Genomic DNA, 16,276 nt, shown 5'->3' on the forward strand with positions numbered 1-16,276 from the left:
ATCTACAGATCCCCCCTCTGAAGTTATGATTAAATGCATAACGCCATATACCCTCCACATAGACTCCAGATAAGCAAAATGGGATTTCTGCCTCTCAGGGTGCAAGTTGAAGTGTGGATCAAGTGAGGCAAGAGCGCCATCTGATGGTATTGTGGTGGAATCGTTTGGATTAGTCGAAGCCTTTGTTACAAGAATCATATTTGTGCCTGCATGTTGACAAAGGAGAAGCGAAGACATTTATTACACGTGTAAACATTGTTTTGCCAATATCAGAGTTATTTTTTTTGTGTTGTGCTGATAAGAGCCTCTTCTCCAATAATCATAATAATGATTTTAGATGCATGCAGCATTATCTTTTGAAAAGGCCTGTATTAAACAATGCAAACCCTTTTCCAGTTTCTTATGTGAAATATAATTCTTTATTTTACCAATCAAAGCTTATTTTCTCCATGTTTTCTTTGTCGGCAGACAAATCACCAAAGAAATGTTGTGTTATGTTTGTGTCTCAAAACACAACATGCTATAACTCACTGTGAAAATGGACTGAGTGAAAAAAGCAACATAAAACAGTTACATACACGCAACAGAGAAAATTAATTAAATAAAATGAACACAACAAAACAACAGCACAGTTTCAGACTATGTACAGAAGTAATAAAATAATACTGGAGAAGCAGAAAATGTAATGATTTCATTGTACTTCTTAGTCTGATCAGATCATATATATATATATAGTTCTTGAAAGAAAATCCCATGAAAAGACCAAAACCACAATATTTTGACCCATTAATATAATAATAGTAATAACATTATTAATAATCATAATCATAATCATTATCATAATCATTATTATGATTATTATTATTATTAGTTAATTCCTTGGTGCCATCGAGCTCAACTGTTGTCTAAAGATTATTAACAAATACATCAATGTTGCACTTGATTACATGTTCCTTCATTACCATGAACGCGGGTTCTGTTACTCATCAGAGCAGACTATGTGTTTATTCTGCAGGTAGAAATTGCTCTCAACAATTAAATGGTAAATATGGTAGATAAATGGTATTTACATAGAGCATCCAGTCTTATCAACCTCTCAAAAAGCCTTGAAGAACAAGTCCCATTGACCCATTCATTGCAACTATTTTACTATCACACATCATTCATAGAAAGCTGTCAGGAACAATTTGTGATGCAGAAATCAAACCATGACTTTCTGATTAGTAAACAACAATCTCACCATGAAAGTATATATTTGTGCCCTGGAGTTGAGTACAACAGATAAAGAAGTGGAGGTTGGAGAATATTAAGAGTCCTTCACATTATTTGTTTTGGTCTTTTCATGGAATTTGTTGACAAAAAAATAGCATCGGCCTCATCAAAACTGAAGAGAGAAAAGTTTGCTCTTTCTAAAAACGCTAACTTCTTACTGCATAAAGAATGATCATACCACCTCATTCGCATTCTATTATGCTAATTGTTTTATTTATTTATACTGTACAAAGCAAAAATATATTTTATAATTAATTGTTCAAACAGGGAACATTTTCGCGTGCAAACCAAATATATTCTAAATAACACAATATCTCCTCATCAACATTCAATTTCAGGTACTTTTGCATTTCAAAAATAAGCACTCATAAGCCTCATAACCATAAACACAAAGGATTAAAATTTGGTGTTATACACCTCAGATATTTATACTGTATGCGAGTCTACAACCCACAGATAGCACAGAACTGTGTGTAACCCACAGAGCAAAATGGTTTTGGCCCAGACTTGGCCCACATCCAGCTTACATGCTGCATGGAATGATGGCACATCGGCGGTTCACTCCTTTTTGCCAGATCTGGGCCACAAGTTAGCCATAGCAATACCAAAGGTGCCAAAGGTGGCCCCAATGTTATTTCCCAGATGGGCCACTTTAGGCTCACATCCAATTTGTTCAGACCACGAGAGGGCCTGAAGTGCTGTATCATTGCCTGAAGTGGCCCACATCTGTAGGCTATCTGGGAAATAAGCTCAGTTGAATGTAGCTCAAGGCAGGGAGGGATTATAATGATATTTCTGTTCTCAAAAATAGTTAAGCAATATTTTTGTCATGGAACAAAATGTCCAAACTTGTCAGATTATTTATACCACAAAGCTGTGATCTATCTATAGGCTCATGCAGCAAAAAATAGTAAAGATATTTGGGTTTAAAAAAAGAAAATAAGGAAAAGAAAAAACCCTGAAAACATCTCTAGTAGGGTTAAAGTCAGTGACAGTCAAGCTTGATGGAATTGCCGATGAGGAGGAAAAGAAGGCCAGACAGGAGGCAGAAGAAAATGCCGATGGGGGCAAACATGAAGGACAGACCATAGCTAATGGACAGCTGGAAGTTTGGACACAGCGTGGAGCGCTGGTGGTCGATGTAGAGCTCCACTACATCCAGCACCTGCAGCCACAGTACGTACATCACAACCACACACAGCAGGAAAATACCTGGAGTAGAGAAGAACAACACAGATAGATATGTAATGACTGAAACTCACTCATATACATGTGTATGTATATATATATATATATATATATATATATATATATATATATATATATATACACACTAACCTGTAGATCCACAACAGGGGACAAAAACAAATATTTAACCAGTGTTATTCAGATGCACATCATGACACCCAACATAAAAAGATCAAATTTCAAATTTCACCTATGCAAGTGTCAGGGAATTTGCGACTTAATGCATCTTTTAAAACTTTTCATATCGTATATAAAATGTATGTATTCCTAACCAAAGTGTTTCGTGTTAGGAGCTGCCATCCTGTCTCTGGCATGAGGATACGATGAATCTTAAGAGAGTCTTTCAGGATAATGATGATCCTGACATGAATCATCTACAGACTTATCATCTGTTCCCTCTCAGATGGTAAAATATAGAGATGTTTCTGTTTTTACTGCGGGTGTTACAATAAACTCATATATTCAAGTAAGAACAACTGAGACAATCATATCTGACCTGTGTTTACCACTGTACTTGCCACCAAGAAGATCAGCCATTCTCATCAAACAACTAAATATACGTTTTTTTTCTTCATCGGCAAGTCAAAGTCCAGCATTAAAAATCAAACCTAAGTTGAAGTACATAATTATTATCAGCTAAATGTACATCATTTTCTAAAATTAAGTCCCTCTGCAGAAAATGTCTTAGTTTGTCTGATATCATTTTTATATACATGACCTTTTAAAATTTGTTGATCCTGGTAAATCAATTTTTAAGCACAATTTTCCTATTATTTGTCAAGGTGGACCCAGTTTTAAAGGCAAAGTAATACAATGTAGTAGTGACAGTAGTAGTACTGTCAAATAAATGTATAGTGCAAGTAGCATAAAACAAAAAGGATTTAAAAATGTCAAAGTCTCACCCGATGTCAGGAAGAGGCTGCCTCCTGCTTTGTAGAGGCGGTAGCTGGCAAACGGAGCAGCACAGATGATGATGAACCCACCGAGCACCACAGCTGCCACGCCAATGAGCATGAAGATGCTCCAGAAGCCTCTGTAGACTGGAAAAACAAGAATATTCAGCCAGCTGCACAAGAGCAACTTTCAGAGGAATACAGTCTTAACTTTGTACAAAGAGGTAAATGCAAGAAAAACACTTACTTATAGCAGAATCGTACTCTGTGGCATTGTGGGTCTGATGAGACACAGGGAATGGGAAGAGGTAGGCGTGCGTGCACACTTTGGAGTGTGGCTGATTTGCTGGAGACGGAAAGAATAAATCAACAAAGAAATGAAAATGCAATTTTTCAGGTAGAGGAGATCCCAGTTATTCCCTACAGATTTTTTTAATGTGACACAAGAAAGAAATATACAACAGCCATTTCAAAAAGAAAATTGGAATTTGCATTTATTTCACTTCATTTGTAACATTCTTTAATCATCATATTTCTGTTGTAAACTTTGACTGCAATCAATGTTTACCTTGAGTTTTCATGGATTAGGATGCAGCTAAATATACGATACGGAGAAACAGAAAGTTAGCATTACTGTGCACTTTTTCCTCCAATGTTTTTAATATTCCTCCTCCGCTCTCTCTCTTTTCTTCCACCATGTGAAATTCAAAGAACCTCACAAGGTCCTCTCAGCGCCCGAGGGTGTTTCTGACAATGAACCACCATTCAAAGTCCCCCATTAGAAACTGGAGGGCACACAATCATCTGACAAACAACCACAATAACATCACATGGCACTTTTCTTTTAAAAAGTCACATGGGAGGGTTTCTACCACTGTGTCGCCAAACAATTTCTATAGACAGAGAGAAGCAGCCAATCAGAAGCTGATGATTGATTCCGCAGCAGAGTCGCAGTGACGCCGTGTGACTGTGTGGAAGAATAATATTGGAGGAGAACGGGTTCCTGCACTAACCAATCATCAGCTTCAGAAGGAAGAATAATAAAGAGAAATCAGGAATTAACTGATGACGTGTTTCAGGAATCTGCTACAAAAATTATTGCTTTACCTGGGTTTAGGGTCTCAGAGACACCAGCTGTAAAATATAAAACTACAAGGGCTGTTCATATGCTCCATACTGGTAATTAACAGAACCTTTAACACAGCAGTGTCCCCTCCAAGTCCCAAATTTCAGTTAATCCAAAGTAGGACTAACAGGAAAGTTGACGCAGAGGTTATATTCTTTCTTCGGAAGTTACTTTTTGTAAAAAAATATATATATACAGTATATCTGCACATACATATAACATAAATATGGAATATGTTTGTATACTCAGTGTTTAAAATATTTAATAATAATAAATAATTACAATAAACCTTTTTGTATAGCACCTTTCAAAACACAGTTACAAGCTGTTCATTTTTGAAAATGTTTTACAATAACTATACTTTTCTCTATAATGGTTTTAATAAGTTTAGAAGGAAATAAAACTATTGTTACTACGTCATGGGTCCCACTTACTGAACCAGAGTCTCCAGAGCAGGATGTCATCATCCATGTTGCCTCCAAAGGAACACTTCCAGAAGAAGCCCTCGTGATACAGAGTAACATCCTTACGATCCTCCTGCACCACCACATCTCCACGCTGGGAGAAAGGGGAAGAGAAATATTGACATGTGAATATTTGTGGATGCACGTCACTTCAATCTGTCGATGTAATTCTGCAGTCTCTAGATCTTCTGAGGCAGGTGGTGAGTGTGGTGCCACAGTGGGAAGGAGCAGCTGCTGATCCAGGTCAAAAGGTTGAGCTGAGCAAGCACCTCTGACCTTAGTCTGGTTCGGCTCGGCGCCGTGCGAGTGTGCAGGTAGAGGATGTTCCCGCTCATGAAACCCTCATCATGGGTGGTCCCTATTTTTGCACGTAAGCAGAAACCCACGTCCTAAAGTGACTGTCTCATCATCCATAACAAACCTCTCAGATAAATTTGAGACTGTGACGTAAATTAGCCTAAGTCAAGGCTAATACAGGTCACGTTTGATTTTGAAGACCTTGTTGAACAATTGTACTGTTGTTGTTTTGTTTATTAAGCTTTAGGCTTTATATAAATATAATATTTTGATGCATCTTATTTTCTGTGTCTATATACAAATCCATACGTTGTAGTGCATTTTTGAGGCTTCACACATAGCAATACACCTTAAAAACTCAGTATTCATTAGACTGCTTTTGGTCAGTCTCACATTTCTATTTTAAACAATGGGTATAGATCTTTCCTCCCAGATGGAGACAGTGCTCAAACTTATAACAAGTCGGCTAGCTGTTACATCAACAAACAGCGTTGGCTTACAAAGTTAGCAGCATGGTGGTTTGCATGGAAACGTGTCCCCGGATAGGGGACACGATTCCTCTGAATTATTGTTTCACTCCGCCTCTGGTGATGAGTCCGATCTATGCTTAAGAACATTGGCTCCCGACCAAGGGAGTCAGGACTTCCCCACAAGAAGAATGTGTTTGGACAGAATCCCAATGCACATCTCTTCGGCAGGCTAATATTAACCATCACACCAATCATGTGACCATCATATCAAACACCCGAAACTGGGATCTTCTCAGAGGACTCAAGCCATAAGCTGAGGAGCGGCACTAACCTATAGGTTTGCCAACAACCCTACTCAACTGTCCAATGACATTTTCAAACAATTATAATAATTAAGCTCGATAAATAATACTTTCTAATTGATTAAACTGAAGTCACGTTGCTTTACTATGTAGTGTACAAACTCAGGCCCACTTGAGTTTTATTGTGATGGTATCATGTCTCAATTCCAGTATCATCTGTGCTCACTATGAAGAGCTAAGTATGTTCTAGTCAGTGATATTTAATACTATCATACCATATATATACATATAATAGTATCATACCAGTGGGAGTACTGGTATTTGTATTTCTATCATCGAGGCTCATGGTACAAGCTATGTCTAACTCGCTGCATAGCTGCACACACAGTACATTAAACAGTGTCTGATTACATGATACATCCCTGCACGGATGCCTCGACCCTCTGCAGTTAACTGAGAATGATTGAAGCAACTGATCCCAATCTCTGACAAAGGACAAGCAGCTTTAATTCTAGTTTAAGGGTCAAACTGTAACATTTAAGAAAGTAAATAAAGCTGAAATACTTCAAAACAAAGGCATTACTAAGCTTGATTTTGTCTGTGGTCTTACAGCAACAACTGACCTCATTTCAGTTCCACAAGTGACTAGTATGAAAATGTTTCTGCCTAAAAACACATAATAAGAAACATACTGAGTAGGTAAAACAAATTATATCTGACTATCTTCTGACACCCACCTCTATGGTCACACCACCAGGCCCAACGGTGCCTTCAGGATTTGGGTGGCAGCTCTCTGAGGCAAGCAGCCAGTAATCAGTTCCAAAAGAGAGGAGGATGAACACGGCTGCCAACGCCCCGAAGAGGCCCGCAAAAAACAACGCCACGCTCAGCTTCATGATCCACGATTGACCAGCCACTCGACGACTTGAGGCCCACACTCGGTGTGACTTTCTGCTCTGATTACAGTGAGCGCATGTGACAAGCAGTGGCAGAAACAGACACTCCTCTTGCACTGTGGTATCCACTGAGTAAGATAGGTTGGTGGGGTCACAGGATCTTGACTCCTCTCCTGTCCCTCCTGTCTGTGTTACGGGAAGACAAGGTTGTGTACAACCTCTGCACTGGACCGTCCTCTGGGGTCTGCAGCCATACCACCCACCCCCAACCCCCCTGGGCTATTTTGGGGGTCTGATTGAGGGCGACTGTTTTGCTCCAGGGTTGGGCTGAGCGTGTGAAGGGGATCATCACAGAAATAACCGGTGGCAACTGGACACCCGGCATCTGTACGGGAATGTCAAGCCAGGGTGAGACTAAACGGACAGAAACGAGGTGTAGCCCTACCCAGAGCTTCTGCCCCAGCAGCACAACATACTCATAAACAGACACACACACAAAATGTATCATTTCCCGAAGGTGGGGGTGATGGAATTTGGTGTAAATGCTCCTTTTCATATCAGCTCTGCATGAGTTCTGGTTGTATCAGACGCCAGTAAGACTGAAATAATTATCAAAATGAGTTTTATAAACTGTTAAACTACATTTAAAAAATACCAGTATACACATTTAAGTGATTTTACAGACACGCAACATGAATTACACGAAACAAAATACCGAAAATTAAACAATGAATACGTTTTAGATACAGATCACAAAGCCACAAGCTTATTGTAATTGAATGAGTGTAAAAAGTTGTTATTGCCAATGACATTTTTATGGTCTTCACCAACAGAAGCCATTAGGTCAATCTACTATTATTTATTAGTGCAGCACTTCGATACACAATGATAATTCATTTACTGGTCATCACATGTGCTCGACTAAAAACTGAAAGGTATTTACTGTATCTAAAGTTATGGCTCCAACTTTATTGAATGTTCTTTTTACCGACTTACGTTCTGCAGCATCTGTTTTAGCCTTTAAAACAACTGAAAACCCAATTATTCAAATCAGTCATTGTCTCACCTTGTATATTATGGTTTAGAAACCATGCATTTTTATTGTCCTTCTGTTTGCATGTTTTTTTCCACTCTCTTTTACTGCATATATCCATTATTTATTGGTGTTACATGGTGTTATTTTATTTATGAGAGCCACTTTGGGACTTTGCTCTGGGAGATAGTGCTATATCAAATAAACCTTATTTATATTATACAAGGGGCTGGACATCAAAATAAAAGTAAATTGATCAATATCATAAAACAATCTCCAAATATGCCTGAATTAAAAAGTGAAAACTAGACAGAAAGGGTTCATTTAAACCTTTTCTGAAACATTAAACCTGCATCTTATTCTGGTGACAGTTAAATTATGTAGTAAAGAAAAGTACAAACAGGATTAAACACTTATTTTTGTAGTAAGTATATGTCAAAGTGAGGTGGAGAAAACTCTGGTTTATTAGCATCTAAGGGGAACATTTAGCAGTGAAGCTAAATGTAGACACTGGCCAATTTACACACTGATGTGACCCAGGCCTTTGGGTGTGTGTGTGTGTGTGTGTGTGTGTGTGTGTGTGTGTGTGTGTGTGTGTGTGTGTGTGTGTGAGTTTGCTACCATGTGACAACAGTTTGAGTTTCACTTTGATGAATTGACTCAGTGAGCATCATTTCAAATCCACTGCTTTACTTTCACTTTTCCCCTTGTGACAACCACTGACCTTTTTCCTGTCATCTGCTTCTGTCTGTCTGCATTTCAGGAATGTCAGTGGGCGGGGCGAGTAGTCAGCCTGCCAACAGGTAACACCTGTTTTCACAGGGTTTGGCTTTTGCAGGCGTCTCTCTCTCTCTCTCTCTCTCTCTCTCTCTCTCTCTCTAAGATAAGATAAGATAAGATAATCCTTTATTAGTTCTACAATGGGGAAATTTGCAATATTACAGCAGCAAGAGTCAAAAATAGGCATCTGTAAGTAAAACTAAGTAACATGCAATACTTAAGTGTAAAGATAATTATTCTTAAGTGTAAGGAAATATAAAGAATCTAGAAAAATATGAATGGAATAAATACTAATACATACAGTTTAAAAATAAGTACAGATTTGTACAGATTTGTTGCAATAAAGACACTGATACAATGTTTATCTACTGAGTTCCTGTTTGGACATCTTTCTACACATTTATGACTGATATGTTTATGGTTCATGTATTTGAAACAGTATAAACTGCAGTTAATCATTTAAGTTCAAGAACTGAAACAACCATCAAACTTTGTGGAGACATAACAACAATAATGTGTGACTTCGTGACTTGTTGGATCCTTGTGATAAAGTGATTTCGAAGCTCATAGAAATATACTGATATTTAAGCAATGCTGCCATTAAGATGCAAAAAAAACCTCTCCCTGAATAAATTTGAGTGACCTGTTTGTAATGTTTTGGACACCGTTTGTCCAGCAGGTGGCGACAGAGTGACTCAGCTGCTCCACACAGTTAAAGGCCAATATTAAACCATAAATAGTTTTAAGTTTTTGAAAAGTATGGATGTGATTGACAATTTTCATTCGGTTGTTTTTTGTTTTTTTTGTTTGTTTAATTCATTAATCTTGATCATGGCAGTGAGCATGACGTTAATGTTATTTGTTTTGTTATTGGTCAATTAAACAACTGTACCAGTTACAAAAAAGTGTTGTACATTTATCAATACATTGTAAATATATATAAAAACATAATTAAGAATTTAAATGAAAACAAATAAAAAACAAGATGTTTTTTCTTGCGAACAAATAAAACCAAAAAACAAGGCGCATTATGCACAAATGAAATGACATAAAATAATAATAGAAAATGAATAAATAAATAAAATATAAGTTGAATAAGAAAATCCCAGTATATTTCCACTAGAGGTCCTCATGTATCGTTAAGTCTTCATAATCTCTGAATAGAGACTTGACATGTTTTTCCCCTCCATTGTTTACTTTTCTTCATGGACAACTTCCGGGATCCATTCGTTTGACGTCAGTGGAAGAGACCATCTGTGGGAGCAGCCGCGGGGGGAGTCAGAGCGAGCAACGTGACAATTCAACCCGGGAGACAGATGGATCGCGACCTGTACAGTGATCGTTATGGACGGAGTCGTGTTTTACACTTGTTTTTAAAACCTACCACCGTTCACACCGGGCGTATCCGAGCAGTTGGCCCAGAGCCGGCCGCTCTCCCCGGCCCGTGAGACCCCCCCCGGCCGGGACGGAGACGCGTTGGTTGAGTGGAGCGGAAGAGCCGCTGCGCTTTGGCTGCAGCCGCTGCACCGTCACAGCTGGAGGATGAGCGACCTGACATGTAGTTCTTCATGTCTCAAACCCGCAGGAACGACGAGGATCCAGCGATGCATCTGTGTGGTGGGCTTCCTGGTGAGTAGCTCTCTGCTGGCCCAGCGCCGCAGCGTCCCGCTCTCACGAGTTTCATGTGAATAGAATAGATACTTCACACGCTCAGAGAAGCCTGGGCAGGTTACAGGGTGTTTGCATTAGAATTAGGAATGGACCCTAAAATCTGATTTAAATGATCATAATAAAGCCAGTTAAACGTTAAAAGTATTTCTCATATGCAAATACTAATAATTGGAGAAAGGAGGATGGTGATTTGTCCTCAGGGGTTTTTTAAAATATTGAATATGATATATAATATAATATGTAATTTTCTAAACATGTTCACTGTCTGTTGTAGAAACTGATCTATATTTGTCATAATCACCTGCAGGTAGATACGAAAAAAGTTAATCATGTTTGTAAATTGTGTAAAAACAGTTTCCTGCAGAGCTTCTGTTAAAGGATTATAACACATTCTTTGTAAATTAGAAAAATATGAGGAAACTAAGTATGTGGCCAGTAAAATAAAGGGAACTCAGGATAGATGATTCTTGACATATAGCCTAGATATATACAAGTTAAATACTGTTAAATCAAAATAAATGTATGTTATTTACACACAGTTTTTGTGTGTAATATTTTGAATAGTTTCTTCCGGTGCAGCATAAGGGCGACGTATAGAACATTGCAGGTTGTTTTGACACCTGAGCGTATTGAGGTGTGCCTCTTCAAAGCCTCACTGTCAGAAAAACTTGTTGCAGAGGACTAGTCCTTATTTGAAATGAGGACATGATCCCCATGATAAAAGTTATTAAAAACAATCAGCAGTTCTACATATTTCTAAAAAAAAAGTATGATGGTGAGAATCCAAGTCATTTTTCATAGATATAACTTCCCCTTTAGTCTGTGTGGTTGAATTGGATGTGACTAAGAGATCCGGGGCAGCTCACATTAATGCAAAGGAGCGGATGGAAAATGTGGGGACTGCTACTGATAGTTAAGCAATTAGTGTAATAGGATGGACACTGGTGGGACACTGTATGAATTGCTGTGTGACTTGAATCAGGAGTTTGGCAGGAGCTGCTTTGAGCAAAGCAGATAAACAGGATGAGCATTGGCTTTGTGGGGCTTTGTCCAGACTCCCTGTGATGAACACTCAGTGCTGGTTTTATATTGTCTGTGTGATGTACAGGTTTCTGGTGTAAATAACAGCTTGATGTATCTGGTTTCATTCTCTCTCCTTCGCCTCCTCACTTTCTTTCAGGACTTGTTTGGGGTGAGCATGATCATCCCGCTGCTGAGCCATCACGTGAAGGCTCTTGGAGCCGGTCCCACTGTGGCCGGTTTAGTAGGTAAGGTGTGTCTATTACATACAAGTGTTTTATAATAATTAATGCACAAAGACACATCACTGTTAACAATACATTTACACTATACACTGTTAACAATACATTTCTGAATAAAAAAAAACAAATAACTAATTAATTAATGAATTGAATGCAGAAAACACAGGCAAATAGAGGAATAGTGTGAGTTGCACAGAACAAAACAGAACTGTCAGTGGGACACGAAACAAGAAAAGAACAGGAAACTGTAATTCATATTTTATAACTTTTACTGTCATTTTAAATGAGGGATAAATTGATGATATGAAATATAATTTATGGTCGGGTTTGACCATAGAATTGTATACAATAAGATGGATGACATGACAGCTCCCCAAAAAGTGAGGCCAAAGCATCTTGATTTCCACCTGGTGGCTGGCTGCAGCATAGGTCATAAACCTTGCCTCCTCCGTGTTGGTGGTTGGGATTTTTTTTTTTTTAAAGATGCCTTCTGTTATTTTAGGTAGTTCTTATCACACTGATGAATGTTCATGTGTTCATTTTTCTGATAAGTAATGTTTTTAATTAGTTTAGTTAGTTTCTTTATTTACAGTCTATGGGTTTGACTTGTTGTATGAACAGTTCATTCTGAATGTCGTAGTGTTATAAATTTACAATAGCATAATCACTTTAGGCTCAGATGATATAAAGACATGATGCTCTGTGACTACATTACTTACATGAATTTTTATAAATGTGAAACTTTTGCAGTGTCTACATATGGGATCTTACAGTTCTTCTCAAGCACAATAGTTGTAAGTATTGACTTGGTTTCCCTCTTTCCGTCTTTGTCTCTAAGCGTCTGTCCAGTCTCTGCTGCCTGACAAGGCATGCTCACAGCCAGTGGCCAAAATGGCGGCATTCAATGTCATCTCTGGTATTTCATGAAAACAATAAACACTGGTCGTTTTAAGACAATTGCGGTCACACAATATATCCAGTTACTTTGCATGTTCACACTCACGAAGGCTCCAGACACCTCCGGACACTGGGCAGACTTAACGTTCAGCAAGGTGCGCTGAATAATCTAAGTCTCAGCGATCAAACCACAAACAAGCTGTTAGGAAGTTACTCAAACATGCACAAGCACTCTGCGACGAGCGAGGCATCTGATGTAAGAGTCTCAGCTCTCCACGTCTCTCTGCTGCCGCCCACAGCTACTGAAAATTGGTTTAATTCTCAGGGGTCATGCGACAAATTGAATGGATAAGGAGTCATCTGTCGATTCCCTTGTGCAGAGCAGCTGAATCCCAGTAAATGTACAGATACAGGAACAGCTTGGTCTCTATGATAAGCCCACCCGGTTACGTACAGAACACAGTAAACTCAATTGGTCCTAATTCTATTATTTTGTCAGATGGGTGTGTATGTGAGTGTGAGAGCTAAAGGGGGGGGGGGGCGATAATCCAATAAAGGCTTGTATAACATCCTTGGCTGCTCGGTTTTGGGATCTTTAAAAGGCAGGCTCCAAAAAAACTATCCATTATGTCAAAGGTCAAATTTGCTCTTTTCTCCAGGTGATTGTAGAAAATATCTGTAACCTCTCCTCTGAATGTCCTGTAACGAATTTAGTTCAGTTTGTGGTTGTGTGTCATTCACCTGGCAGGGCAGCTGGAGTGACGTGGTGGGACGGAGGTACTCTCTGCTCACCTGTCTGCTGCTGAGTGCTCTGGGCTACGGCCTGCTGGGGATGTCCACCAGCATCCCTCTGTTCGTCCTCGCAAGGATACCAGTGGGTGAGTGGGACCACTGTCCGCAAAACATGTGGCTACTTCAAAGCTCATACAAGCTGCATAAATTCAGATGACATATGTTATGATACCATTTTTTATACCATTACTATTATTGGCTGAGTACTGATTCAATACCAGTGCATTTAATAAAATAACAACATTTATAATGTATTTTAACAGCTGTTTGCTACTAAGCCTTTAGGGAAATGATGATTGACATCATTGTTGTTTGAAAAAGAACGAGAATAAATAAATACTTACTTCCTTAAAATATCTTGAACCTGAAGTCTGTGCAGGAAATCAATCAGCTTCTTATCCCCCCCTCATGTTGTGTGTCTCAGGACTGTTCAAGCACTCCCTGTCAATCTGCAGAGCCCTGCTCTCTGACCTGGTGTCTGAGTCAGAGCGCCCTCTGGTGATGGGACACTTCAATGCAGCCTCCAGTGTCGGCTTCATCCTGGGACCTATGGTGGGCGGCTACCTCACTGAGCATGAAGGGGGCTTCTATACCTCCTCCTTCACTTGTGCAACCATCTTCCTCATGAATGCGGGTGGGTTGAAAGTGGAGAGAAATAACTGATTTAAATATAAAGAGAGAAATAAAAATGTTATCTGACAAAATGTGTTTATCGCTCCAGGACTGGTTTGGATGCTGCCGTGGAACGAGACACTAGTTCACCGTAACACAAACTCCAGCAATGACCTGAGTAAACGTTGTCATGACAACCACTGTTTGGAGTCTGTGCAGAATGGTTCTCATGCAAATAGACACAAGACGTTGCCGGCAGGAGACGCTCAACCAGGCTCCGCAGCTCTAGGCAAGCACCAAGGTGGTCTCCGGTGGAGCGAGGTGTCTCTGCTGCAGCCCGTTTGGAGACAGCTGTCGTCAGTGGGCTCCAGGATAAAAATGGTAGCCTCTTCTGACATGTGGGACCTCTTTCTGGTGCGTCTTCTGATGGGCATAGCGATCATGCTTTACTACAGTAACTTCTCTCTGGCCATGGAGGAGCGTTTCTCGCTCAAACCAAAGATGACGGGTTACCTGATCAGCTACAGCAGCACCTTGGGGGCCTTGGCCGGGTTCCTGGTGGGGCCTGTCACGCAGCTCTACAGGAACAACATGGCCGCTATGCTGCTTCACTCCACAATGCTCACCTGCTCACTTATCTTCCTGTATTCTGCCGCACCCAACGTTTGGCAGGTGGTTCTTTCCTCCACCTTCTTCGCCATTTCCACCACCATTGGACGGACGTGTATCACAGACCTGGAGCTGCAGAGGGGAGGGGTCCAGGCCAGCGGGACTCTGATTGGTGCGGGGCAGTCGGTTACAGCTGTCGGCCGCGTCTTGGCTCCCCTCCTTTCGGGTCTCGCTCAGGAGTTCAGCCCCTGTGGTCCCCCGAGTCTGGGAGTGGTCCTGGCTCTAGCAGCTGTAGGTTTACTGCTTATCAGGATCCCTGAGTGGGACGGGAGAGGAATGACCAAAACAGCCAAACTGAGTAACTGAATAAATAAGTATGACGAAAAAAAGGCACATTCACCCTTCAAAGAAGTGCACTTATTTGTGAGAGGCCAGTTGTGAAGGACTAGAAGTGGGATCAATGTGTCCCACTCAAGGATTTCTGGGTCAAGAAGTTCGTCACCACCAGCAGTGCAGTCCTTCTTTAGGGAGAAAGGATTCACAATTCAAGAGGCCTGAAAATGTTATCTGCTTTGATCAGACAGAAACATACAACAGGGCCTTTGATTTTTACTATATGTTTGTAACCACTACCTTGTCCAAAATCCCTCAAGTTTGTAGGTCTGCTGATGAAACATCAAACACCTAAAGAACTTTTACCTTTTAACCAAATTATACAGACTCGTAAATATCAATTTCCTAGACTCGCCTGATTATTTTTTCAAGATCAATTTTTTTCTTTTAAAAAAAAATCATATTTTGTTTTAAAAGGTTTTTAACTGACACATCTTGCATCCTTCCACCAAGTTTACTGGCAATCCGTCCATTGATCCTGCTAAAAAACAAACAAACAAACACAGATGAAAACACAGCCTCCTTGGTGGAGGTTAACAACATGATAGATCACTTTGTTGTACTTTAGGAGTCGCCAAGTTGGTTTTACACATTTTACCTCTTTCTTCTAATGCACTGCAACTTAAATGGTTCCCATGGTGGTATATGAACAAATGTTTGTTCTAGTCTTTGACTTTCGTATTGGAGATTTGTATCTTTATAGTAGGATACGTTCAAATGGACATGTGAAGAACTAAGTTCAGTTTCAACTCAGTTCCAGGCACCACTATACTATAAGAAGAAAAATGGTGTAAGCTCTTGTTTATAAAGAAGACACAAAATCTTGTAAGAACAAACCAGATTCAAGCCAAAAAAAGTAAATGAATAAAATGTGTTTTCTATGTTTGAGTCAATTGTTTTGAATTCTACGTGAAACATTAAAGGAGATATATAATCCTTTTTCAGTTTCTTTCATCACTGTTATATAGTTTTTTGTGTGTAACAGGTCTGGAAAGTTAAAAAGCCCAAAGTCTGCAGTAAAGGGAGAAAACACAGCTCCTGAAGCTCCTGAAACACTTCGTCAGTAGTGCGACCGCACCATCGTGATGTCACAATTCCCTACATTTGCATAACGCACGCCTAGCAGCTAGTCTGGAACGCCTCCTAACAAAGCCCCAATTCAAGTGTGGAGGCCGACATGTCCTACACGGACTGGAAACAGTTGACCAATCACAACAGAGTGGGCCAGTTGGCCAATCAGAGCAGACTGGGCTTTAGCA

The 16,276-nt window shown here is 39.8% G+C and overlaps 2 protein-coding genes across 2 annotated transcripts; one reads left to right on the plus strand and one right to left on the minus strand.

Annotated features, from left to right (window-relative positions):
• Positions 1 to 396: 396 nt before the first annotated feature.
• On the minus strand, positions 397 to 7,229 carry tmem182a (transmembrane protein 182a). Its single transcript, XM_035173890.2, has 5 exons — positions 6,810 to 7,229; positions 4,974 to 5,097; positions 3,661 to 3,759; positions 3,423 to 3,560; positions 397 to 2,484 (listed from the first exon to the last, which is right to left on the minus strand). Exons 1-5 carry the CDS (start codon positions 6,966 to 6,968, stop codon positions 2,258 to 2,260), a joined length of 747 nt encoding a protein of 248 aa, XP_035029781.1. The 5' UTR covers positions 6,969 to 7,229; the 3' UTR covers positions 397 to 2,257.
• Positions 7,230 to 9,872: 2,643 nt separating this feature from the next.
• On the plus strand, positions 9,873 to 15,956 carry mfsd9 (major facilitator superfamily domain containing 9). Its single transcript, XM_035173889.2, has 6 exons — positions 9,873 to 10,410; positions 11,633 to 11,720; positions 12,465 to 12,508; positions 13,360 to 13,489; positions 13,828 to 14,037; positions 14,125 to 15,956. The coding sequence occupies exons 1-6, from the start codon at positions 10,324 to 10,326 to the stop codon at positions 14,988 to 14,990; spliced, it is 1,425 nt and encodes a 474-aa protein (XP_035029780.1). The 5' UTR covers positions 9,873 to 10,323; the 3' UTR covers positions 14,991 to 15,956.
• Positions 15,957 to 16,276: the final 320 nt, after the last annotated feature.

The sequence above is a fragment of the Hippoglossus stenolepis genome, chromosome 13 (assembly GCF_022539355.2).
Source record: "Hippoglossus stenolepis isolate QCI-W04-F060 chromosome 13, HSTE1.2, whole genome shotgun sequence".
Classification (NCBI taxonomy): domain Eukaryota; kingdom Metazoa; phylum Chordata; class Actinopteri; order Pleuronectiformes; family Pleuronectidae; genus Hippoglossus; species Hippoglossus stenolepis.